Source organism: Rhododendron vialii, chromosome 13a (assembly GCF_030253575.1).
Source record: "Rhododendron vialii isolate Sample 1 chromosome 13a, ASM3025357v1".
NCBI lineage: Eukaryota > Viridiplantae > Streptophyta > Magnoliopsida > Ericales > Ericaceae > Rhododendron > Rhododendron vialii.
The window spans coordinates 197662-225377 of NC_080569.1; the positions used below are offsets into that span (position 1 = coordinate 197662).

The following is a 27716-nucleotide window of genomic DNA, read 5'->3' on the forward strand; positions in this document are numbered from 1 at the left end:
GATGACCTTTGCAGACATTAATTAGTTCAGATGTGGTAAATTCAACTGGGGTGCTGCTTGTTAGTATGCTGGACAGCCTGGACTAATATAAGCAGCAACAAACACTGTAGAAAGCGCAAGCATGCGTTGCCATGGCAGTATCTTCTGGTTCTAGATCAGCCCAAAATATGCAGGTTCAAGTTTCCAAGAATCTAATCTACTTAAGTAGAGGGAGCAAATTTATCACAAATAACTTATTTCATTGGCTCAGAATTTCATTTGAGATTCCCAATGGGGGATTTTTTTGCCCAATTTTCTCCTTGTCTATTGTTTCCACTGTTTGTAGTTGTTTAGTTGCGGTATCTATTGAGATATGTAGAGTATTTGTCATTTCACCAAGATCGATGTAGCAATATCTCATTTCAAGGTTTTAAATCACGGTTAAACTCAGACCTCATGTGAGCTATTGGCTGGAATCTGTTGTAGAGCACCCGGGGACCATCTTTTGCTAGAGATCAAGATCACACCTACATTCATGTTTTTTCTGGCTCATCTGGTATTTTCCGTGCGTACGAATGACAAGTGTGTAAGTCCATTATCTAGCTTAAGTGGTGTTCTAGAAGTACGGGTGCAATTTTCAACAGTTGTGTCTCATATTAAGGCCCTTTATTGTATCCATCCCCATTATATGATTTTACTAATAATAAATACCACTTACTGTGGCATTAGCATTATGAAGTGAACACAGTTGGCAAAATACATGGCCAAAACCTTAAATTTCACCGATTTTATTCCCTTACATATTGCAACTTTATATTTAATCAGATTATTTTTTTACAAAATGAATCCAATTATATATCTGTATCCAAATAGGGCCTGAATAATTAAATATAAATACTTACATAAGAAATATATTATGATTTGTTAACCTTTAGATAATGTAATTTTCAGGCGATTTATCTTTTTTTAATAATAACATTACATAAGTCCCATTTTATAATTTTCCCTAGAGCCCTAAAAATCTGAGGGCAGGCCTAGTAACGATGCTTTCCATCAGAAAAAGAAGTTTTGAGTGACATGCGCAGACACAGAAAATCAAATCAATACATAAATTACATGTGGATTAATACTTTCAGTCCCCCAGGTATTTATGCACCTGAAAACAATATTTAGTGTACCTTTTTTGTAAGGTCAGTTTTTGCTACACTTGAAAAGCATCATGTATTGTATCCAATCACTAAGGTTGTATTTGGTCCATGAATTTGAATTGCTCGAGGGATTTAGGAAAGAGGAAAATACGAGGGAAGATTTTAATGCATTCCCATGATTTCCGACAATATTCATTTTCCTTGACATATCCCTTTTACAAATCTGTGACCCAAATACAACTTAAATTTAATGTATTGGACTTTTACTAGTAATATCTTTGAAATCATATGGAGTACTAGGTTTTCCGGGACAAAAATAATAATTTTAAAGTACCGTAATGTGTTTAATAAAAAAAATAAACGTAATGTGTGACAGTGAAACAAAAGCAAGTCATGACCAAGGTACTGTACATGATTGTGTCTTGCGTAGATAGTCATGAATCTTAACCACTTGCGTTTCCCAGATCACTGGGAAAAGGGTAACAAGTATCGTTCGACCGGCAAATAGAAAGGTTTACAACCAAGGATCACATGCCTCGAATCTATGTATCCACATTCTATGCACAACTCGTAGATCCGGTGCCTCTTTTTCGATCCAGAAGCACTTTCAAGGAAGGACTTGGGACTCGGAGCACCACTTTCCTTTGCTAAATGGGGAACGTCGTATAGTTTCTATTGACTCAAAAAATGAGACCACCACATTTTCCGAGGTTCTGTTTGTGTCCTGTGCATACACAAAAATCAGGGGGCACCTTGATGAGGGTGCTGAAACTCAGGAGAATCCTTATAGCTCTAATCCATCATCCCATCTGAGTTGTTTCTGGAGAAATCTTCCTTGATGAGCTTGCGCGTTTGGTTTCATGAAGTAGCCTGGGGCCTGGCGACAGGTGTTGAAGAGGACGAGTCAACAATGCCAACAGGATCAGGGTCATTACCATCACTACCCCCCCTTCCATTTGCAACTGAGTTGCCTGATTTCTTTCTCTGTTGTCGTTGTTCCTCATCCTTCACCAACACTGGTTGAAACTGACAATTAAGACAGTGATATCAGAAAAATGAAGAAACAAAAGAATAAGTAGCTGCTGCTGTGCACATTTGTGATGACGTAAGCTAGCTCCAACAACTAACTATAAACCTGGTAAACTGAATATATGACATTTCTTCTGATTTGTGCCATCATCTCAATGAACAGATTGTAGCCTTCAAGCTTGTACTCAATGAGTGGATCCCTCTGTGCATACCCACGTAAACCCACAGCTTGCTGAACAAACTTGAGAGCTTGCAAGTGTTCTTTCCACAAGCGATCAATGTTACTCAAAACAAGGAACCTCTCTGCTTCCTTCATCAATCCCGGTGCTTGTTTCTCTACAGTATACTGCAGAAGACAGTTATGAACTTTATATGACATCTGAAAAAGAATGAGCAGGTTGAGTTTCTGCCTTTTTTGCATCAGATCAAAGTCGATGTAACTTGAGATATCCTAGATGTACATTCCTCAAGGCAGACTACCAACAAAACCAAATCACAAGGTAAACGGAAAAAAACACAAAACAAAGATTACAATGCCGTAGAAATGTAGGATATAGCTCATAAGAATGGAAAAACTACAGAAGAAGACTAGTTTGTGAGTTGAGACTTGAGAGAGCACTCCATGAACTGTATATGCAAATGGTAAACGAGTATACATGTTTAAAAAGAACTACAAGCAGCCCTCGGTTCTACCGTGTTAGGATACCAAGTCACTGAAGGTCTTCGGCCAATGAAATGAATGCCTTAGCATGCTTGGTTCAACATCACAGAGTTGCACAGCAAGATAAATAGGTAGATATATTCTAAATCAATGTTATTCATGGCTCCAATATCTTAACAATCAATATATTTCTTCATCATTACGACTGCCGTTTTTCTACATGACCTCCTTCCGATTGTAGTTGATCAACGAATCTGACTTTTTATTCTTTTTTTTTCTACCCCAAGAGTATGCGATCAAAGAAATTCAAATAAATTGCCCCCCTACAGGCCACAGGTGCTTGATATCAAAGCCTGAAAAGAAAGAAAATCTTCTAGTCAATGAGACCAAAAAAAGTACCAACCTTTTTCTGCAAATATGCTTCACGACCACGAAGGTGAAGGTAATCTCGCAGCTCCTCGTAACTTGAACATTTGCTTGCCAGCAAATCTGGGGTCAAATCATTCAACAAATAGCAATACCTAACAGACATAGGATATGGGGTCATTGTCAGCAAAACCAACTTCACAACAGCAGCGAAACTTAGAAATATTGCCGATAGATCAACTATCCAAACATCCGTAATGAAGTAATGTAGGTAGTAGTACAATAGTTACATATAGGGCACCGGAAGGAAGCTTCGAACACTTCTACAGGAATTCAACCAAAAGAACACCTTGGTTCATTGCTTCACTTATTTACCCAAGATTCCCCATGCAAACTTACGAAGTTTGACCCAACACATGTCAATGTCGGCCGCTGTCCCTTCAACCTGCCCAAATTCCATATCGATCACATTTCATTTATCGGGTTGTGGTCAGCCCCAAAACATAAGTGACCTGACCCTGTGTTACAGTTCTCCTGAGCCTCCATACTGGTGCACCAAATGTGGACCATAAGTAGCAACAATTGGAACTCATCCAAAATAGTTTGTCAAAGGATGTAACTTGATTCATTTTCCATACTTAATTTCTCAAGATCTCTCATGCGAACTACAGATATGAGCACTGGTGGAGCCAGCATAGGCTCAGGAGGGACAAATGCCCCTCTTCAATCATTGGAATCATAATATTGTTATATTCATCTTCGATTCCGCCCCCCCCCCCCCCCCCCCCAGAAGTTTTATAATGTTCTTTCTCCAAAAATAAGTTTCATCAAAGGTCTCTACCATTCGCTCCCTATACAGTTCTTTTTAGAAAGTCTCCCATCAAAATTTTTGTTTCCTAATTTTCTATTTCGTCAAAACTCTATGGTTGCTTGTTATTTGGAATTACTCAATAATGAGACGCATGCAACGCCTCTTTGAGTTTCTTCTCTGAAGCTATACAAGGCGGGCTGGTGAAAGGGTAAGGAACGACCATCAAGTTTCTGAGTCCGGAACAAAATTGAAGTTGGGAGAGAAGTGTGTAGAGGGTGAGGCAGGGATCCGGGACTCCATCCATTGGAACAAAATCTAACTTCTGCCACCTTAATGTGAGGCTCAGCACATGCCAACACAGGTCATTGTTGTTACGCCATGACACGGCTGACTTTAACATAATTTGCACAAACAAGGGTGAGGGCATGCCTGTCTCAGGAGTGCTAAGAAGTGTGGGTATACATGCCCTTTGTAGAATTATCCAAGCAACTTAAATCATTATCTTATCAATCAGATTACACGGAAATCAGCCACAATAGAAACCACAGGAATCTGATCGTTAAAATAAGGTCAACTGATCACTTGAGCTGATAAGAAAAAAACTGTTTCACTAGAAAAACGGCCCATGGGTAAGGAATATGGACAAAACTGGAGAATTTTTAAAGGTGTCATAACAGAATGCCAACTGCACTTAGAAAGATGGATGACACTTACTGTTGTAGTTTCAAAATGAGCTTTTCCAGATCCCAGTTTTCTCTTGGAGCATCGCGCCCAATATTTGCCTGTTCATATTATTAAAATCAATTGAACAAACAATGCCAAAGCATCTGTATAACAGATTTTTGATGGGATTACTTAGTATTGTACTACATTGATACAATTTACCTCTAAGATGTCATCCATTGTCAACTCAGCATATTCGATGAGAAGAGATTGGAGATTGTCAGATTCAAGGGCTCGCCTTCTCTCTGTATACACACGATCTCTTTGGCTGTTCAAAACCTCATCGTACTCAAACAGTTGCTTCCTAATATCAAAAAAGTAATTCTCCACTTTCCTTTGAGCTTCATCAAGTGCTTTTGTCAGAATCTTGGACTCGATTGGTAGGTCTTCAATTCTAAAAGCTCTCATCAAACCCTGTAAGTCTTACTGTTAAGAATTTCTACAACCGTATCTTCAAGCACAAAACAAGCATATTCTCATCCAGAGATTAAACCTGAATTCTATCCCCACCAAAAATCCTAAAGATATTATCTTCAAGACTAAGGAAGAAGCGAGAACTTCCAGGATCCCCTTGTCTGCCAGTACGACCACGCAGCTGCACAATTAAAAATGTAAGCATAATGGCAATTTCTTTATGGTGAACACTATTTCAGTAATTAAAGTAAGTGGAGAGTAAAAAAAAGATGTAGAAGAGGAAGTTTAGAATGCAATATGATATTCCAAATTTCAATTGCCACTCTAGACCCAAAATGTGAAAGTAAAACCTGATTATCAATACGACGTGATTCATGGCGTTCTGTCCCCACCACATGAAGACCACCTGCTGACACCACCTGCATTGATGATTACAATCTATTCCCTCAGTGGAGGAGAAATTTTTTTAATATGTAATATCCAGCTTTCTGTGATGAATTTATTTCTTCAATTTCATCATTCTTACTTATAAACTTCTCAATTGGTTTCCATTGCTTAAACTAACTTTGACTAAAAAATTGTTCGACTGAGCAATCAAACCATATGGATTTGATATATCTGGATGATTGAATGGGACCAGGACGTAGTGTTTGGTGTCACGTGACAAACTATATCAGAACTTATTTCATCATGGTTATTAAACAGTGAAAGATTCAGAGAGCAGATTTACCTTCTTCCTTTCCTCCTCAGTATAGAACTTGTATTCTTTAGCAATTTCTAGAAAGGCACTGCGCAGATTAGCTATTACTTCATCCTGAGCAGGACCCTACAAATACAATAAGATGTTACTTCATATACATACTACATCCACTACTCAAGGTGTAAGGTGACAAGGAATCGCAACTTTGGGAATGTTATATTGGTAACAATCTATTAATTTAAAGGGCAAAATGTTGGAGAGGGCGCCACTTAATTATGTATTTCCTCAACACAACCAATCTCTTGCGGCCAAACATGTGAATACACAAAAGTTATCAAGTAGCCACAATGAAGTTTGAATTCCGATTATTTTGTTTACTCTGATACAACAGTGGATTATTAGCAAACAGCAGCCACATCTTGCATGTGGAGAGGCAAGCAGACAAACATGCAAAGTAGACTAAATAAGGTACTCAAACACGCACAAAGCTGAGTGTAGTGATAAGAATGCTTTTTTTGGTTAAAAGTGTTAACAATGTTTAAGTTTCTGGTTCCAACAGGGTTTGTTTCAAGTCCCACTACATATCAGTATCCATGGATTTTAACCTTTTCACAAGAATAGGATAGCCGCTCCTCTGCTTCAAGCTCAGTAAGCGATTTTTGACCCCATGTGTCTACAGCTAATTGTACAGCTTCCTCGGCCAACTTGGTAATCTCTTTGGATAGTGTGCATGGAAATAAGTTTTCATTCACCTGTAGATTGTAGCATAGGGAAATAAAGGATAATGATATATTGAAAATCCAAGAAATCTGGACTATTTACAAATTTCGCATAGACCAAAATTTCAAACAAACCTTCCATGTCTTCTTGGGAGGAGGTTTCTTGACAGATACAAAAACTCCTTCAGCAGGCTTAACAACCCTGCAAAACGGTATCAATGTAGAAAATAGGTAGTCTTACGTAATCTAAAGTTGCACCTTATAACGAACCTTTCCTGTTCTGTACCACTTTTGCAAATCAATGCCAACATGTTAAAAACAACCATCATCCTATGAAGTTTCAGTGTGCGACAGATATAAGAAGAGTGAGGCTAGGCCTTTTTCTTCCTAATGCATGTACTACCAACCTGTAGAGTAAAATAAAAGGGGACTAATTTATGCAAATTAGAAAGGATACTAAAGGACTAAAAGCTAGGGATGGCTATCATCTCGATGCCCTGCCCATCCTTGCCCAGACATCACTAGGTTGGGTTTGACACATGTGTTGGAATACTAGTATACTCATATACTAGTATATTGTGTTTAGTCCCACATTGCTTATTTACATTATGTAATGAACTCTCCTTATATAAATAAATGATTATGTGTGAAGGTAAACATTACCTTACACACTTTTTCCTCTCCAAACAACATGGTATCAGAGCGGGTTCTCAATCCCAATCTTAAACCACCTATGAAACCCTAAACCTACTATAGCAGCACCGACTACGACAGCCACCCACCAGCCACCATCGGCCCACACCCAATCGCCACCAGCCACCGTTGGCCCTCCTCTAGTCCCGACAATCACCGTCGGCCCTCACCCAGTTACCGTCGGCCCTCCTCCAGTCCCGACAGCCACCATCAGCCCACACCCAGTCCTCGTTCGTCCTCCTCCACCCCCGACAGCCACCGTCGGCTCTCACCCAGCCCTCGTCGGCTCTCCCCAGCCCCCGTCGGCCCTTGCCCATCCCTCGGCGACCTCTCTTTCGTCGTCACAGACCTCCGGCGACTCTCGTTGGCTCTCTCCAGCCCTGCCCAGTCCCCGGCGACTCTTGCCGGCTCTCGTCCGGCCACCGGCGACCCTCGCCGGCCCTCGTCTGCCTCCGGGGCCTCTTCTAATTGCTGATCTCTGTCTCTTGATGCTTCTGTCGCTTGCTTCTGACACTCTGGTATGAGTTTGCCGTTGGTATTCTATTCTGTTCTTATTTGTGGGCCTATTCGGCTGCCCTTCTTTATGTCTGGCTATTTTGGACTTCTCGTTTCTTCTTGATCTTGTTATTTTCCTGCTACCTCGTGAATCGCATGCCCTCCCGCGTTCTTAGGGGCCAGATTCCCTATAGTATTTTGCACCCTGGTTGTTCTTTATATTCTTTACCTCTTAAAATTTTTGGGTGCACGTGTTATGTTCACGTCCTGGATCCCGGCCGCAATAAACTTGATCCTCGCTCTATTAAGTGTGTATTCCTCGGGTACTCTAGGACTCAAAAAGGTTATAAGTGTTATTCTCCCACTCTGCATCGCGAGTTTGTCTGTGCTGATGTTACGTTTCATGAGTTGTTACCCTATTTTCCGTCTTTGCCGCATGCTGATCCGTCTGAGTATATGCATATTTTGGTTCCTTCCGGGCTACCTCAAAAGCAGCACCCCCCGATGCAGGTATATGTTTGCCGTGCCAAAGCTGCACCACCCCCTTCGCCTACCGCTGAGCCTTCTCCTCCATTGCGAGATCCGACTCCACCTCCTTTGGCCCCTATTGCTCCACCTTCTCCTCCCATTGCTCTTCGTAAAGGTATTCGCACTTGTACTATCTCTCATCCTATTGCTAAATTTGTATCCTATGATCATCTGTCCCCCACCCTTCGTGCTTTTACTGCCTCTGTTTCCTCTATCTTTGTTCCTAAATCTGTTCAGAAGGCCTTGTCTATTTCTGAGTGGCGGACAGCTATGGAGGAAGAGATCTCTGCACTCCATGATAATGGGACTTAAGAGTTGGTTCCTCTACCCTTTGGCAAATCCACTGTGGGGTGCCGCTGGGTATTCACTGTGAAATATCATCCTAATGGGTCTGTTGAGCGTTACAAAGCTCGCCTTGTTGCTAAAGGCTACACCCAGACTTATGATGTTGACTCTGCTGAAACCTTTTCCCTGGTTGCAAAGCTTGGTTCTGTTCGTCTCCTTATTTCTCTTGCAGCCAACCTTTGCTGGCCCTTATTTCAATTGGATGTCAAGAATGCGTTTTTACATGGCAATCTTCTTGAGGAGGTTTATATGGAGCAACCACCTGGGTTTGTTGCTCAGGGGGAGCGTTCTCAGGTATGTCGTCTTCGTAAAGCTCTTTACGGGCTTAAACAGTCTCCCAGGGCCTGGTTTGGAAAGTTCAGTGATACAGTTTTGAAATTTGGTATGCATCGATGTCAGTCTGATCATTCTGTTTTCTCTCTCACATCTCCTCGAGGCAAAGTGTTATTGATTGTGTATGTCGATGATATTATTATTACGGGGTGATGACCAGAGAGGTATTGATGCGTTGAACGTCTTTCTGCAGAGTCAATTTCATACTAAAGACTTGGGTAGATTGCGATACTTTTTAGGTATCGAGGTGGCACGATCTAAAGATGGTATTAGTTTATCACAAAGGGAATATGTGCTGGATATCTTAGATGAGACTGGTTTGTTGGGGACGAAACCTGTCGATACCCCTATGGATCCTAATGTCAAACTATGCATTGATCAGGGGGAGGCACTGTCTAGTCCTGATCAATATCGTCGTTTGGTTGGTAAACTGAATTATCTCACTATTACACGTCCTGATATTTCATTTGCAGTGAGTATCGTGAGTCAGTTTATGTCTGCTCCTCGTGTGCCACATTGGGAGGCTGTTCTTAGAATTGTCAAGTATCTCAAGTCTCATCCTGGACGTGGTCTATTTTATAGAGCTAATGGTCATTTGCGTATTGAGGCCTTCACTGATTCTGATTGGGCAGGAGGCCCGTCTAACAAGAGGTCAACCACTGGATATTGTGTTTTTCTTGGTGGCAATCTTGTTAATTGGAAGAGTAAGAAACAGACCGTGGTTGCACGGTCTAGTGCAGAGGCAGAATATAGAGCCATGGCTCACACCACATGTGAGATTGTGTGGGTGCGATCTTTTCTTGAGGAGATAGGATTCCATGTGCAATTGCCTATGAATTTGTATTGTGATAACCAAGCAGCAATTCACATTGCATCCAACCCTGTATTTCATGAGCGGACTAAGCATATCGAAGTTGATTGTCATCTGGTGCGAAAGAAGTTGACTGGTGGTGTTATAGCAACTCCTTTCGTGTCTACAAGTGCTCAATTGGCTGACATATTCACCAAGTCATTGTTTAAACCCCGGTTGGAGATGTTATGTGACAAGCTGGGTTTGTGTGATATCTATTTCCCAGCTTGAGGGGGAGTGTTGGAATACTAGTATACTCATATACTAGTATATTGTGTTTAGTCCCACATTGCTTATTTACATTATGTAATGAACTATCTCCTTATATAAATAAATGATTATGTGTGAAGGTAAACATTACCTTACACACTTTTTCCTCTCCAAACAACAACATGGACCTATAATGTGAAGTAGACATCAGAGCACATCCAATTTGCATGTGGGCTCACAAAAAGTCTTGAGGATTGACCTAGGATTCCGCATATAGATATTACACATATACGCATTAATGTGCATGCATTTCATGTTTTCCTTACATCAGGAAATATCTCCCAAAACAGTGCAAGGGAAAGACTCAAAAACCAAACCTACAGGATAGAAAGGTACTCCCTCCGTCCCAAAATAAGTGTCCTTTTTTGGCAGTCGTGCCATTTACAAAATTTCTTATATTTTTCAACGTATAATGTTTTTCAAGATTTTTAAAATTTTGTATGATAGAACTAATTAAGATCTATCAAACAATATCCATATTGCATGTAAAAAACATTATAGATAAAAAGATATAAACAATATTTTGAGACCTCCCAAATAGTGAAAAGGGACACTTAATTTGGGACTGAGGGACTGAGGGAGTATATGACTACTACTATAACCTGTAGGTTCTATTCATGTGTATTACTATATCAAGCTCGAAGAATATCATGGTAACTTTTTCTATATATTATTTTTCATGCGCTTGTTTTTTCTTCTTTTTTTCTCCTAGCATTTTCTTTTGTTTTACGGAAGTGGAAAGTGTGACTGTGTGTGTTGGGGGTGGCGGGATGATACCTTAGCAGATGCTGAATGAGCAACAAAAAATTGCTAACAATTGAAGAAGATAGATGATACCTTGGCATCAGAATCTCACGAAGCTTCAATCTTGCCATAAATTCTGCATTACCACCAAGGATTATATCTGTGCCACGACCAGCCATATTGGTTGCTATTGTAACTGCTGCAAGACGACCACTCTGTGCTACAATTTCAGCTTCTCTCTCCACATTCTCTGGTTTGGCATTGAGAACCTTTACGCAAACATTGATCAAAATCTTTTCAAATTTGGGAGAGTTGATAATAATGGAGAAGATTTATCATGTAAGACACTGATCACGACCAAAGTTTTCCAAGGAGTGAAATTTCTACCCTAAAGAAAATACTATTACAAGGCAAATTGTTTAAAAGCCCTACCTCATGAGGGATCCCAGCTTCACGCAACTGTTCTGATAATGCATCACTCTGCTCGACGCTTGTTGTGCCAACAAGCACCGGGCGACCTGTTTTGTGCATTCTAGAAATTTCCACCAAAACTGCCCGCCATTTTCCTGTAGTTGCCCTGAACACCACGTCAGACTCATCCTGAGAAATAAGTTGAAGGAATGAGGAGATCTGATAAGCATTAAAGACACAAGTGATTGTCTGCGTTCACGTTCTTCTTTTAATAAGGACATATTGGTGTGCATGTACACTTGTACGCAATATATAGTACATCTTACTTTATCTAGATTAAAGAGAAATGCTTATTTAACTCACAAATCTGGTTCTCCATTTTTCTCTCACTCGCAGGTTTGTGTGAGCTAGGTTGCAAAAAGCCAAAAAGTTACATGTAGGACACAGAAATATATGCTTCATATGTCCATGGCAAATTGTATCCTGTAGGCTGTATCTACTGAAAATTCCGTGCCAGCGTGTCAGAATCTTGCCCTTGCTACTTGGGTCAAGCGTGCAGTGCTGCTTTTTTTTGAACGGCAAGCGTGCAGTGTTTCATGTCAAATAAATTGTTCACCCCACCTTTCTTATCATGGTTTTGTTTGTAGGCACTATTGTCACTTTCAGCTTGTATATACTCTCAAATTCAGCACTCTCAGTTGCTGCAGTGCCAGTCATCCCACAAAGTTTCGGAAACTATAACAGACATCGCAGCCAAACATTAGCAACGTTAAAAAAAAAAAGAATGGGTTTCTAAAGTCCTCTCTTCTAATCTGGAAGCAGTTCCAACCTGGAGAAAAAAGTTTTGATAACTTATAGACGCCAAGGTAACAGTTTCATTCTGAATGGGTAAGCTTTCTTTTGCTTCAACTGCCTGGTGGAGCCCGTCACTCCAACGCCTCCCCTGCCATACAAGAAAACAACTGTAACAGTTAGGCAATTGAGAAATCTACTTCCATGCCTCCTATTTATCACCAAAAACCGGTACATCTGCCATGTGTGATCCTATCATGCAGATAGAAAAAAAAATGTTGCACAGAGAGCGTGAGAGACGAGGAGTCGAGAACAATAAAGAGAAAACTAACTGCTCTGTCCGGCCTTTTTTACACAAATTCTGCTATCAACAGCTAACTGAACTTGTCCCAACGGAACGACTGAAAAAAAACTTTGGTCTGGTAACTGAAGCGGGGATCAAGCTAGTAACCAGACCAGGATGTGAGCTGGATAAGCTCATTGTTTCTTATCTTACAAACACAATAATGCTGGATAACAAAAAGCTTTTTTCAAATTGAATTCTGTAAAGAAGTATTCCTATGGGAGATTACAAAATACAGACCCACTCCTTCCCTTCTTTTTCTGCCGATTAACATTTTCTACAAATATACAGTTTTGCCCTTCCTTGGAGAACGTCTATGAACTCCAGAAAATATGGATAGTTGCATTGAAAATCTTCAAGCTGAAATCACTTGGTATAAGCAAGGGTTGGCAAAAATAACTCAAAGATGCAATTCATGCACAATTAGATGAACAAGAAAAAGAAGGGAACAAACTTAGAAAAAGAGAGGCTTTTAAACATTATACAGGAGAAAAACGGGAGTAGAAGAGTTAAATGAGTACCTATTTCTTTGACCTCTTCTTAATCACAAGATAATTGTTGATGTTGTAGAATCATATACTCCCTCCGTTCCTAATTGATAGTCCCTCATTTTATTTTGGGATGTTCCAAAATGATTGTCCCTTTCCAAAAATAGAAGTAGAAATGTGATAAAATTCCAAAAGTGCCCTCATGTGAATACAAATGGTGCAAAATAGGTAGAATATAGGGGTAATGGAGGAAAGTAGGTGTAATGATTACATGTCCCCCAAAAAAGTTGGAATTCCTAAGAGGGACTCTCATTTAGGAACGGAGGGAGTACTATTTTTGTTTTTCGGCATCCAAAATAAATATCCACTTTAGTCCATCGATAACTCCACTTAATGATTCTTTTGTAGTTATTTGCCTACCATATGATGTAGGCTATCAGTGGTTTTTCATTTTTTGAAACATAAAAAATTTATTGAAACAAAACAAGGAATACAATTGTCTAGAAGGGAAAATCCGTCAAGATTTCAAAGCTCAAGGAGCTAAAGAGAAACAAAACTCCCCGCAGATAGTAAATCATGTCTAGCCAAGCTATCTGAATGTAGTTGTGAAGGTTTCCACTAAACTTGCCTATTCACCATCCAAAGGTATTTTGGTTAAGACATAGAGATGAATTTTGGAAACCAGACAAGTTTATGCCAAGGGACAATAGGAGAGTGAGTGAGGTCTTAAAGGTGATCAATGATTGTATTTGATAGAGATTGGCTTGCGAAAATGCAACAAAAGAAATGGGTTTTCTTCTTATTGAACTGAAATGGGTTACAATTGAATGGAAAGAGAAGAATTACAGTAGAGGAGAAGAGAGAGAGAGTGAGAAGAAAAGAAGAAGAGAGGGAACAACAAACTCTGCACACACATCTCCTCTATGGTACTGCCCTTATATCCCCTTAACAGAATAACCGACACACTGACCTAACAAACACCACTTCCGAATTACACATAAGACCCTGAATACAAACTACCATTGCAATTAAACCGCTATGCTTATCAGTATTGGAGGCAAAAAAGAGGATGAACTGACATTAGAGGGTAAACCGGGCAAAACAAAAAGGATTGGTAGTGATGGAGGCAACCAGCAAATATAAGGAAGGAGATCAACATTTAGCTGCAATTAATAAATCATGTGGTCGGCATGTCCACGACTCATGCTAAACCCCAACGGTAATTTAATGACCTAATGTCGCTCATGTTTATGTATGATAAGAAGACAAATGCTAACAACTTGCCATGGAGCCATTACAACTTACAACAAGAAGTAAGACAATCATAACGATTAAGACATACTCTCAAGTGTTAGCACAAAGCATATGTGAGTTGTGAGGCTGCCAATGCAGTGAGATTATTGGTAATACAGTTGTTTATCAACTCGAGAATCAGGATTTCACTGGAATCTGGAAATGGCTTCAGCATGCAATTGGCAATAACTAAGATAAACAACAGAGAAACACCCGCTGATAAGGGTACAAGCAAAGGGTAACTTTATTACCTCACCAGTTCACTGTAAAGATTGTGGTTCTAGAGGTGAAGTTGTGCTCTCAAAATTGGGCTACACAGGTTGGTCAAGAAAAAAAAAAAAGGTTTCCACCCAAGTACACAAATAAGCTAAACAGAATCACCTGCATAACTCGACCAGTGAACTCATCCACAATGAGGACCTCCATGCCACGGATAATATAGTTCACATCTTTAAGAAAGAGTTCTTTTGCCTTAATGGCATTCAGAACATATGATGCCCATTGTTCCCGGGGATCGTACAAATCTTTTACATCCAGAATTTCCTCAGCATCTGCATAACCCTGTTCTGTAAGTAACACGGTTTTCTGCCTCTCATCAACCTGCAAGAGCAGTCCTGGTAAGGAAAAGAATAACAAGGTTGCTTCTGATCGGTCACCACAAAAAAACTAGGCAATAACATCTTGCCTGTGCATAAAACAAGACTTTCGGTCTTAAGATTTAGAGTCAATGATTTCGAAATATATCTTGTCGTAATACACTAACATAAGCAACTCCAAGCTCCGAAGGGTAACAATAATTATTACAAACTGCAATGAAGATTACTAGCTGGTAGCCACCCTCACAGTGCACAATAAACCATGTGAGAGCCAATAATACAGGTTGAACAAGTTGATAAGTTGCTCCTTGTACACCAGAGATAAATAAAGCTAAAGAACAGAGATATAAGTTTGAAATGGTTAATAGATAACTGTGTCGTAGAATGGCCCTCCCAAATAAAAAGACACCATTTTGCATGCCAAATAAAAGAACTTTTGCTGTACAATGTTCAAAATTAAACAAGAACTAAATTAATCACTAAATCCAATGACAAGTTTACTTTGCTTACAGTGTAATGTATATCGCGTTCAAACGCAGCAGCTATCTTAGCAGCTTTGTAGTAACGCTCACTTGGTTTTTCAGCAGGTCCTGATATGATAAGTGGAGTTCTTGCCTCATCAATAAGGATGGAATCAACCTCATCAATTACGCAGTAGTTGAAACCCCTCAAAACAAGCTCATCAACACTCTGGAGACCAGAAGTACAGTAAACTCAGATGATCTATATTGAGCAAGAGCTTGAAGGATGAAATAGAAAAAGAAACAGTGGTGATTATAATAATATCCTGTAGAACTGAAATTACTTTCCGTGGCAAGATTGTCTCTCAAGTAATCAAATCCAAGCTCGCTATTGGTGACATATGTAATGTCAGATAAGTAATTTTCCCTCCTTTGTTCGCTTGTCATATTCTCTGCCCAAATAAGTAGCCAATTATTAGAGCATAGTTACAAAATTAAGAGGCGAGCATCTACCATCAGGATGAATATCTCAATACAAACTAACCCGATCAGGACATACAGAATGTATTGAACCACATTATCGAAAAATCACTAAAGAAAGTTAAGCTATCACCTTGCAGACTAAAATTTAGTGGCACACAATCAACTGAACCGTGAAAGTACGCAATTTTGTTACTCGAGCACTTGGGTTTTGTGGCAATACATTATACTCTGCATCGAAGGGAGGTCCAGGGTACAGTAAGGAGATAAGCACCTTGGGATAGGTAAAAATGTAAACCTTATGATGGGATAAACTTAAGCTGAGGCAGGCAACTCAAGGAAAAACTGAAAAATGGATAACGTGATATGCGAAAATTCTCATCCAGGAACAGCCTGGTGAGGAAAATTCTCATAAAATACCTTTTTATTAAAGCTGCCATTGTATTGTGAATGGGGAGGTTTGGTACGAATTGAATTTCATAGTACCAAACCGCTACGAGCGGCAGTCCGGTTCTTTCTGATGGTTTCAGTAATTCAAAATAGGTATTCATTAGATGGGAAATGCAGGTAGATTCCTTAGATTGTGATGTGGGAAGCACCTTTCCACCTCCTTCACTGGAATATCACGTCCTAAAGAATCCCTATACGAAAGTCCATTCAGAAACACCTCCGAATTCCACAACTGCTATCCAGAGTCCTCTAAACATGCTAATAATCTTGCATGCTCAACAGATTCTCTTTCTTCAGGATTTCAACTTTGGTATCAATAAACATGCCTCTAAATAAGAAGATTACAATAGACAAGGTAAACACGAATAGACAAGGTAGACACGAAGCACAAAGCTTTTAAGTGCATAGGTACGAGAGGAAAGTAATTCATTTGTATCTTGCACCTAGCATCTCAGCCAAGAACAGATTATGGCTCCAACTTGGGAAAGGGAACCTAAAAATAGAGCAAAGCCGAAACAGGTTTCATATTTACAAATAAAATATCACGAGCCTATTGTATGTAAGTCTAAACTACCAAGTACAGGACAATTTTAGCAGATGCAAGGTAATAAGTTCATTGATTGGTATGTTGAATTGAAGGCAAAGAGCGTGAAATACAAAGCTACAAGCTTGCAAACTATCAACCCGAATGAATAACAGTGAGCCTAAAATCCATCTGAAAAGGGATGATAAGATAATTGATAACAAAAGAATGAACCATACGTTGGATTAGGCCAACCTTCAATCCAAGAAACCGGGGTACTTGACCAACCCATTCACAGTCTCTCCGTGCCAGATAATCATTGACAGTGACCACATGAACTCCTTTTCCAGCTAATGCATTCAAATAAGCTGGCAAAATAGCAACCAGTGTTTTCCCTTCTCCAGTCCTCATTTCAGCTATCTCTCCCTTGTGAAGAACCATTCCACCTAAATGACCAAACGTTGCGCAAAAAAAGATTTCAATAATTGAATGTCTCGAACACTGTGTTAGGAGACAAGATAAAAACCACTTTGAGAACAACAGTTCTGGTGTTCAACACAAGCATAACAAGACGGCCAAATATCTTTCGGGAAAAAAAAAGTATTCGTATAATCTGGTAGTATAAAGATTAATGGTTTCATAACAAGGCAGCGGGGAACAAAACTGATAAAAGAAAAAAGAAAAAATTCTCAACAACTCTGTTTACAAAAATAAATTCGACTTGTTTCAGAGCATCCACTAATGATTGATGAAAGAAGTATCCTGCATAGTTCAATCCAAATTTACTGCCCATCAGTAAGTTCTTCTTGCTCTTGTTGCCTGCCCCTCCATCTTACACCGCAGGCGGGATGCTACCCTTGCTTTCTGAAACCAACTATGTCAACATATTTCACCACCATTTCACCAGGTTCTTTTTCCATCTCCTGGCTGAGTGCGCCACATTTCCAAGCTTTTTTCCATGCCCTATTTAGAAAAAGAAAGCAACTGACTACATAGATAAAGGAATTTAACAGGACAATTTACCTATCAGCTGCACATCGAAAGGTCGAAGGCCTAGGACCCTTTTTGAAGCCTCTCTCACGACAGCAAATGCCTCCTGCAAAAATTTCAATCATGATGAAGATTGACATAAAAGAACAAGCAGACGAAAAATAGGGTTATAGGATTCTGAAGCCAGATTCCTCAATGGAGAGTACCATAGAAATTCTTATCATATCCAAATAACAGATTCACTGTTCTTCCTGGTGCTGCATACCCAATGTTCCTCTAACATAGAAAGAGTGAAACTAAAACAGGTCAAGTTATTAATATTCACCAGCCAGCAATCAAAGTTCTCATTCAATTTTCTTAATTGTTTGAATCACCAGAAAAAATCTCCACAGGGAGTATCCATCTTTCCCTTCTAAATTCAATATTCTAGATGATGCCGACTAGCTTTAGATCCACGGGAACAATTCCAAATCTATATTTTTTCCCAGAGGATTATTGAGCATTAGTTCCAATTGGTGTAGAACTTGATGATACACCATTAAATCAAGGCGTGAGCTTAAACCATAAGTGACAATGTAACGATTCTTAAAGCAATTTTGAAACCCAAATGCAAGCATACATGATGGAGGAATAAATAGGGTTAAGTTAAGAGGAAGAAAGAAGAGGAAGGAGGGGGGGCATACAGGTAAAAGAGAGTCCAAAGAATCACCAAGGCGGACACGTTCCTTGAAAAAGGAAGTCTTTTCCCTCAATTCGGAATCAGAGAGGGTTGACATCTTGGATTCGAAGGAGTTGATGAGCGAAACATTTTGAGAGTAAAGCTTCCTGGTGGACTCCCCAGTGTCAGTGCCCTTGAGGAACATTCCACCCAGCAGCCCTCCCAACGATGCCATCACCGGACGACACAAGAATAACGACGATGGCCGCCTTGTTCTTAATCCTGTTAATCTCGGAGTGGTTTCGTCCATCAGCTGCTTTGGAAGAAAAGGTTCCCATCTTCGGCTGGCGGGAGGCCTCCTAAATGTTGTGGTGCTGCTGCAAATGTAATTTAGCGGCAGCGACTCAAAGGAAGTTGCCACCGCCACCATCCCAAGGCGGTGGGGGAAGGGAATGAATGAATAACGCAGATAAGATGTACGACTAACTGTTAACGACTAGATAAAATTCCAAGCAACCAAAAGATCGCTGGTGGGTTGGGCTGAGATTACTGTGACTTCCTTTCTTCCGGGTGTATGTATGTATTGTTATTTGAGGTGATGAAAGAGAGAATCCGGACGGAGAGCTTTTGGATTACTACTACTTCTTCTCGACGTTCTCGTGTCGAGAGAGAGAGACACAACAGATTTATCGCGGGCGGGGGATAAGGTTTCTGGGAGAACTCCACCCCAGCATTCGTTTTCCTATTTTGCCTCATTGCCTTTTTAGGCTCTTTTTTATTTCTTACTACTATATACTACCAGGATCCATACTACTATAGTATTCTTCTACATAAAGAAAGTTAATTCTTAGGAGGAGCGACTATTCGCAATCCCGTATTTTCTCCCTTAACCTATTATATTTCGGTAAATAGATGTTGAAAACAAAATTATATTTCGGTAATTACATGTTGAAATATGTTCAACATTCGGTAAATAACTACCGAACATACATTTTCGGTAAATAGCTGTTGAAAAATATTATATTTCGGTAATTGTATGCTGAAAATGTATATCAATTTCGGTAACTAACTGTCGAGTATAATTAGAAATTTTTAACGGACTAAAAGAGAAAATACGGGGTTGCGAATAGTCGCTCCCTAATTCTCCGGTATACTATTCACTCAAGAGTTCCTTAGTTGCGTAATCCTTCAAAACATCAAGCGCTCTTATTGTCAATCCTTGCACTGCGTCAATGCTCGCTCTCACAGAACTTAGTAGTTTAAGATGTGTTCTAAAGACGTTTTCACACTCGCATTCGCGCCCCCCTCGTGTGCACACACATCAATTATGTGACTAGTCTTGGTCCTCCTGGACCTTCTTGTTGACTAACACGGAGTTCATGTAAATGCCCGGTCCGATTACAATGTCGTGTAATAGGTATTGTATGGCTTCTGTCTTACTTTTTTGGACACATAGATGATATTCTAGAGTGATAATTTTGCTCATACTTCATCTGTTTAGGTTACCTCTCTCTATTTTTTGTTCAATTCCCCATTATGAAAAAAGTTACAGATCATAGTATAAACATCGTCTGCGTTCACTTCTTTGTTTAGTGCTTTAGATTCTAAGAAGTTAAATATCTGTTGGATGTCATTCCTCAATCAAAAAGAAAAAGAAAAAAAAGAGAAGTTGTTCAAGCATCTCACATTTGTATTGCTTGTTTTTTTATTTTATCTTGCTTTTCTGTTTTTACGGTTTTTGGCCGATGCATTGATCCCTTATGTATTGTGCATATTTTCATTTTGCATGTTTAAGAGATAATTATGAAATTAAGGTAGTCTCCCAAGTCATAAGAATAAAATAAGTAGTCAGTATTTTGTGTGGTTTTGCACAGCTATTTTAAGTATATTTCTCATCTGTTAATAAACGAGGAAAGTGCAGCACAATGAACAAGTAAACAAGGTTGAAAAAGTATACCATGTGGGAGTGACAAATTTCCTTCATTTGGTCTCACTCTCTTATATACCAAAACAAAGCAATCATAGCTGTTCCCACAATTGTAAAAACTAGAAAAACTGTTACACGCCCAACCTCTAGTAAATCTTGGTTTAAATTGCACCAAGAATCGCGGCAGCAGCAGCACTACTACCAAATGAGATAATTATGAGAGGTTTGCTTATATATCCCTTCGACTTTACACAAAAGTTCAACTTAGTTCTTCAAGTTTCAAATTCAACCCGCTTAACCTTCAATTTGCAAATTGATTTCAATGTCATTCATCAGTTGGCTTCCGTTAATAATTTAGACGGAAAGTGAGCATGTGCCCATCATGTTAGCTTTCCCTAGGGACATATTTGCCCATTTCCTTCCCTTCCCTTCCTTAGTCCCCATCATCATCAGTCATCACCACAGTCTTCTCTCTTCACTTTCCCCTCCACCGTCCCAATCATCACCAAACCCATTCCCCTCCCTTCCTAACCAAAACCCATTCCCCCATCTCCTCCGCCTCAACCACCCTCAATGGCCGGCCAATTAACCATGTACGGGCCTCCGCCTCAACCACCCTCATTGGCCGGCCAATTAACCGTGTACGGAGACGTGTTGGTGTGCAACACCTCATCTACGGCCACCGTGTAAGGCCGTGAGTGCTGAACCAGTGTCGTCTTTGGAACCGATGAATCAGCAACAACAACGTGGAGGGAGCTGTACGAGGTGTTGTGAGTGAAGAGGAACACGTCGTTGACGGAGATCAAGATGGTGTACGGGAGCCTGACGTCGTCGTTTTGAAAAATGTTCAGAAGCTTAGTGTTCAAAAGCAACATCAACGAAGAGGGAGCCTCTATTGGTTATAAATTGAATATGGGTTTCACTTTCGATTCAACTCTCTCTCTCTCTGGGTGTTAAGGAATTAAAGTTTGAGCTAATTAATTTTTCCCCGTTTAGGCAAGTTAATTTTTTTGAACTCGTTTAGGCAAGTTAATTGTGACTGCAATTTGTGGGGTTTGAAAAGTTCTCTCTTTGGCAAAAATGTTCAAAAGCTTTTGTGTCATGAGATTAGCACAAGGACCTAAATTTAGGGAAAAATTGAGTTTTTATTTCATATATGTGATCTGGTTTTACTTTTTTTGCAATTAAATTGCACAGGTGCTGGTTGATTATTTCATTCCCAATTCTTGATTATACTTCCAAGGTAGAGTGACTCTATGTTTCTGATTTTGATTCTCCAAAGTAGCAAATTTGCCCACGTGATTGGAGTGCTAATTGGAATGGATTTGGTTAGGAAGGTTAGGAAGGTGTAGGAATGGGTTTGGTGAGGATTGGGACAGTAGAGAGAGAAGATGGTGGTGATGATGATGGGGGTTAAGGAAGGGAGGGGAATGGTCAAAAATGCCCCTGGGGAAGGCTCACGTGATGGGCACATGCTGACTTTCTGTTCAAATTATTAACGGAAGGCAACTGAGGGATGACATTGAAACAAATTTGCAAATTGAAGGTTAAATTGGTTGAAATTAAAACTTGAAGGACTAAGTTGAACTTTTGTGCAAAGTTGAAGGAATATATAAGTAAATTACTCTAATTATTAACTTTCCAATGGAAGACACATACAGATTACAAGTACCGTTGTTTGCGTTTGGATCAGGTGAAAGACATCAAATGCCTTGTATTTTTCTCATTTTACATTATTTAGATGATTAGTTTGACTTTGTCCAAGATATTTGTAATAAACCTCATTATGTAAGTGCCGGTGAGCTATTCTTATTAATATAAGCTGCTGCTTTTTGGTTAAAAAAAAAAAGGGCCTTCCAATGCTAATTATGATGATTAGTAGGCATGAAGAAAAGAAACGAGCAAGGAACATACGGCTGGCCTTCTACACATCCACCAATTCACAAATGTTTCTGTTTTGTTTTCCAGCCAAGCAAGTTCCTTTCTTTCAAGAATAACACGTCATTTATCAAGTATAGATTATAAATTGTCAACGTGCCAATTACCAAGTAAAAAATAAAAACGTAAACGTCAAAATCACAGATACAAGGGTAACTCAAGTCATAACAGGAATGCTCGCTCATCCAACCTCCTGTAGCTTCTTTGAAGAGCAGAGAGAGGAGAGAATAATCTTAATGGGTGCTCCAATCACTAAACCCAGATGTCAAACCTAAATTATCAATCCAGGACATGCAGAAGTTGCAAAACAATAGAGAGAAGACAGTCGAATTGATAATCAGTAACTTTGCCCCCAGTAGGTCCACTTCTTGGCTGGCTTGCCTGAGGCAAAACACAATGTACCTGCACATAGTAATAGCAGAAAACAAAGCATATCATTAGACAAACATATGATCAACTCATAATCTGTTCATACAATGGAATATATTATTTCTCTTCCCAATAGACAAATGAATTTTAAAAACGTGCTCCATAAAGCTCCAAGCAACCCCAGGTCCCCAGCTAAGATACCAGTCATGTAAGTGCATCTCATGTTCCACAAGTATTACCCTTTCCCCTACTTGGTCTAGTTGCATGGTATCTCCGGGGTCCAGATCCTAAATCTTTTCCATGTACTCTATGTCTAGGAAAAATGGATGACTTGCAACTATGCTTCCAAGTCACCCTGCCAAGACACTAGTCAGTAATGTAAGTACAACCGATGCTCCATGAGTATTTACCCCATCCCCTACAAGGTCGAGTTACATGGTGTCTCTGGGGTCCAGGTCATAAATCTTTTCAATGTACCTCCACGGATTCTAGTTGCAAAATGGATGAGTTGCAACTACACCGTACCTCTAACCTCTCGCTTACAAACGGTCTTTTGGATTCATGTGGTGATCAAGAGAAAACTAGTTTCCAAATTTCAGCAAACACCGAAGAATGGGAAACTTAGAAATAAATTTGGAAGATAAAACAGAATATGTGCAATTGTTCACGTGGAATTGGAAAAAGAGTCAACGATACAATTAAGAGAGTAAAGCCCCGAAAGATGAAAGCATCCTGAAGTATAAAATTTGTATGAACAAGCATAATTTGAGTAAAATTGAGCAGCCAGTTTCGGAGCAACAGCAGGTCACACTAATGCTGATGACAATCAGATTGACATTATTCATTGGCTACAAAGAAGTACTCCAAAAGTAATGAGAACAATCATGACTAAGAACAGCAAATGTTTACCTTCATCTAGTGCAGGCTGTTCAAAGGGAGAACAGAGTGTCTTAGCAGGTCCAATCTCACCTTTTGTACGTGCTTTCACATCTTTCTCCACCTCCTAAAGAATTAACAAAAACTATATTACAAAACCCCCCACACAAGTAACTGGGAGTTGGGACAATATCTTCACAGTCTAACAGCAACAGAAACAAAAGATCTACAATCCTCATAAGTTGGATCTTTTAATTCTGTTTGTCGTAGATGAAAGGTGTGCCTTGACTCTGGTCAGATGAGTTCCTTTTCAAAGAATCTCTCAATTTACCAAGATGAAAGCAATACATCGGAAAAATAAACATCATACCTCTTCATCACACCAAGGAGCCAAGATCATTTTTTTATGGCTCAGTGCTTCAACAAATTCATCCCAAGTTTTCACAACCTGAATGCAGGCATCTCGCTTTTGTTTCGCAACATCTAACAAACTTTGTTGGATACTAGTGAGCATATCTTTTACATGTTCAACCAAACTGGCCATCGAGAGATCACTTTTAGCTGAATTATCACGGCGAACGGCACGTACCTGAATAGAGATGGAAGAAAAAATGGAACATCAAGCGCAGAAGTTGGAAAATTGAATCAATACCTCAGAGAGACAAGTAGTAGCAATAAATAAAAAAGAAAAGAAAAGGGAAAGTAATAGAGAAAAGGTATAACAATAAATTCGATTTACCTGTTCATTGGCAAGATCTTTAGGTCCTATTTCAATTCTAAGAGGAACACCTTTCATTTCCCAATGTGAGTACTTCCAACCGGGTGAATAATTATCCCTGAAGTCCGCTTCAGCACGAACACCTGCTTTAGTCAAGGTTTCCACAGTTGCATCACAGGCATCATAGATCCCTTTAGTATCAGCATCTTTGTAAGGAACGGGAATCACAATAACTTGGATAGCAGCTACTTTTGGAGGCAGCACCAAGCCTTTATCATCCCCATGAACCATCACCATCACTCCAATCTGCAAAAATTCAGTACAAGATAGAGAGAGAGAGAGAGAGACTAATTGACCAGGGAAAAATTCATAACATTTCCCAGGATAACCAATTGACTAAAAAAACATAGAGGAAACTGCAAAAGAAATAAGCTGACCAGATAATCTGGTACTTCTCATTCCCAATTCATTTCTACTTATTATAACAGAAATCGCAAGTAAACCATTGCAATGAAGTATTTTCCAACGGAACAGTAATTTTCTTTTCGGGCCAACTCCCTAATGCCATCTGCTCAGGAAAGAACACAAGCAACCCCTCAAAGGCAAAATAAAGAGAAAATATGTAACTTGACAATTTTGCTACTGTTCAAAGAGAAAATAAAATGACATCCAATTTTAGGCAAGGCAAAACTTTCATAAGAAATGTTTCCTCCACAAAAAGCAAGATTGTAGACACGACAGTAGCAATTAATTCAATCAGTGCAGCTGGTTTGATATTAGTTGATCGGCATGTGAACTTATCAGAAAAGCACATTTAACTGTAATTCAACTGTGAACTGATCTGAAGCCTAAGACATACAGCTAACAACTTACTATACCAAATATCTCCAATCAGCGAAATTGAAGTATAACTAAAATTGGATATGACCCTACAATAAGAATTACACAACGAAGTCTTCCAATTCCAACCAGACACTAAGAAGTAGTGGATGTCAATACCCAGGAAAAATCTAGTTTACCATGCATACCCTTAACTAGATAGAAGTAATTTCAGAAATAGCCTATAAGACAACAGTCTATATCAAACTAAGAGGTGAAACTATGCTCATTTTACCGTTCTGGTACTGTATGCCCAGGAATTCTGCCAGACCATAGCCTTTTCACCTTTATCATTTTCGAAGTTTATCTCAAACATTTTTGCAAAATTTTGCCCCAAACAGTGTGAAGTTGCACCTTGGATCCCACGACCAGTGTTTGGAATAAAAGCCTGCCAAATAGTACACATACATATCAATACAACACTTCAACCTTTCAAAACCAAGGCACAGATAAAGAACTGCTGAGTGATATACAAAGGCTGGAGTGATGTCATGAATAACTACCTCAACACTAGTTGTATAAAGTCCACCGGCAAACTTCTCATGCTCACTTTTCTTGCTCTTTATAACTGGAACAGCCAAGTGCTCTTCATAAATCCGGCTATACAGTTCCAATATTTCAAGAACCTGAAACAGATTGACAGTAATAAAACGTTAACCTAGAAAACAAATACAACTCTAGATTTTCAACGCAAATCTATAATTTTAGTATCTTTGATGAGAAACATTTGTATTAAAAATTAGTTGGGAACCAAACTTGGTGGGAGCTAGCTAGGTGATAATTTTAGAAGGGAAAAGAAAGGAAATGAAGGTACAAGTGGCCCCATTAGTTTAGCAGTAACCCCAAACTTTTACTAATCTTTCAAAGGGTGCGTTTCACAGAGAATTCTCCTCATCAGAAAATGTTGTTTTTCAAGTTCTGCGAACAGTGTCCACCATTATCAAGGACCAGTACAGAATGTTAAGTAGAGTGGGCTTTAGGACATCCTTCCAAAAAAAAAGGCAATTAGAAAATAACAAGCACCACAATGCTGTGATAAAAACATAAACTAACAGTTCAAGGCTTAAAAAGAACACAAGACAAACTCCCCAAATGGTTAGCACCCTGAACTCTGTGAATGACGTGAGATGATAGGCATCAATCCAAAATAAATGATAATCAAAAGGCAGAGTTTTTGCAGAGTTGAACCAAAGCATAAGATATAAATGACGCAAATGTGGTAATACTTAATCTTGGATCTGCTTATATAAAGCAAGTCCATATCCTGACTCCAACAGTCAGAAATAGGAAAAATAACATTAAAATCCCAGCAAGTCCCATAATAAACTCAGAAAATACATAGATACAAAACGATATCCACAAGCATAATCTACAAAGCCTAGCTGCCAAAAGTTAAAAGTCAATACCTCCTTATCTGCCTCCTCCTTTGTAGCAAACGCTGTATGCCCCTCCTGCCAAAGAAACTCACGACTCCTACAATCATAAGGAAGTTTCCTCCATCCAGTCAATTTCAGAGAACCTGACTCTAGACATAAGGAGTCTTGGGAGTAATAAGCAAAAATTGTTTCTAAAGGGCCCCATTTATTATTGTATTCGTTTGTTTGTGCCTTTTCCTTCCCACTTTTTCCTTATTTGGAAGTAAAGACGACAGAGTTTGAATAAACCACTCTACGTTTGGAAACTTTCAAAAACTGTTAAAAAAAAATTTCCTCAAACTGATATATTATGCAGTTTTTCTGCAACTATTTGTGAAACTAGTTCACCAACAAATTTCCTGTATCATTTAATTTTATCTATTTTTAATAAAAAGAATTTTTTCCCCCTAAATGAGTGTAGAACTTCAATAAAATTGCCAACATCAGACAACATCTTCAGAATGGACCAGTGCAGTGTTCCATTGAAAATGAAACATGAAAATCCAGTCCTATGGATGAGTATACGTATAACGTTGCATTTGACGAGTTTACTAAAAGTGGAAGTAGCATCACCAGTACAGACAAGAAGAGATTTTGACCAAAGAATGTGTATGAAAACTGGAAGAAAATAAATCAACTTATAAGGGAAATGCCAGCAAGATAAGACATTTCAGTTGTAAAAAGTATCTTAAGCAAAACCAATAAGGAATACAACTGCAAAAAAAAAAAAATTTGGAGCAATGATTGGCAGGCTTTAAATTACTACTATCATCCAAAAGTGGATAAACCAAAATTGTCCCATCAACAAGGTAAAAGAGCTCCCCAAGGAGCACCCAAGTGAAACAGGTACACTCCCAATAAAGTCACTCAAGTTTGAGTCTCCATAGCTGACCTTTCAAAGAAACAAGGCAAAACACCAATCAAAGAAGAAGAGATTCATAAAAAATAAAAATAAAATAAAATAACCTGATAAATGGAGTTGGATTGCTGAACTCCCATCTAACAACATTGCACCACTGGTTAAGTTTCAAAGGCAAGTCGCGGTGTCCTCTTATCCACTTAGAATAGTAGGGATACATAACAGTTTCACTTGTAGGACGAATGGCAATAGGCACCTCTAAATCAGATTGTCCTGATTTTGTGACCCAGGCAACCTGAAAAAATTAATCACCTTAGATGCATTTTATAGAAGAAAACAACCCTACTCTATTTGCTCTCAATTCATCTTCATGTAATTTTAATTAAAAAATAATGTGTTTATATAAATAATTTTTCTATGAATTTTATTTAATAGATCTTAT

General features: G+C 39.1%; 2 protein-coding genes across 2 annotated transcripts; both read right to left on the bottom strand.

The window, feature by feature from the left end:
* Positions 1-1447: 1447 nt before the first annotated feature.
* LOC131312312 (protein translocase subunit SecA, chloroplastic) lies at positions 1448-19007 on the bottom strand. Its single transcript, XM_058339981.1, has 20 exons — positions 18319-19007; positions 17669-17741; positions 16885-17091; positions 15541-15644; positions 15242-15421; positions 14517-14735; positions 12049-12162; positions 11841-11954; positions 11241-11408; positions 10902-11077; positions 6686-6752; positions 6437-6583; positions 5862-5957; positions 5482-5550; positions 5211-5312; positions 4880-5131; positions 4709-4776; positions 3221-3338; positions 2263-2502; positions 1448-2153 (listed from the first exon to the last, which is right to left on the bottom strand). Exons 1-20 carry the CDS (start codon positions 18721-18723, stop codon positions 1986-1988), a joined length of 3087 nt encoding a protein of 1028 aa, XP_058195964.1. The 5' UTR covers positions 18724-19007; the 3' UTR covers positions 1448-1985.
* A 3217-nt stretch (positions 19008-22224) lies between these two features.
* On the bottom strand, positions 22225-27587 carry LOC131313707 (proline--tRNA ligase, cytoplasmic-like). The gene is made up of 8 exons (XM_058342156.1): positions 27382-27587; positions 26407-26473; positions 25504-25626; positions 25236-25388; positions 24143-24427; positions 23774-23992; positions 23437-23530; positions 22225-22560 (listed from the first exon to the last, which is right to left on the bottom strand). Exons 1-8 carry the CDS (start codon positions 27492-27494, stop codon positions 22496-22498), a joined length of 1119 nt encoding a protein of 372 aa, XP_058198139.1. The 5' UTR covers positions 27495-27587; the 3' UTR covers positions 22225-22495.
* Between the last annotated feature and the right edge of the window lie 129 nt (positions 27588-27716).

Excerpts from the sequence above, each read along its gene's own strand:
- LOC131313707 (XM_058342156.1), bottom strand. The coding sequence starts at position 27,494 with ATGTATCCCTACTATTCTAAGTGGATAAGAGGACACCGCGACTTGCCT. Across the intron at positions 24,428-25,235 it reads GGGCATACAGTACCAGAACG|ATTGGAGTGATGGTGATGGT; the intron begins GTAAAATGAGCA and ends GAATTTTTGCAG. Across the intron at positions 23,993-24,142 it reads AAGATCTTGCCAATGAACAG|GTACGTGCCGTTCGCCGTGA; the intron begins GTAAATCGAATT and ends ATCTCTATTCAG.
- LOC131312312 (XM_058339981.1), bottom strand. The coding sequence starts at position 18,723 with ATGGTGGCGGTGGCAACTTCCTTTGAGTCGCTGCCGCTAAATTACATT. Across the intron at positions 5,313-5,481 it reads CACGTCGTATTGATAATCAG|CTGCGTGGTCGTACTGGCAG; the intron begins GTTTTACTTTCA and ends TTAATTGTGCAG. Across the intron at positions 3,339-4,708 it reads CTCATTTTGAAACTACAACA|GTATTGCTATTTGTTGAATG; the intron begins GTAAGTGTCATC and ends TATGTCTGTTAG.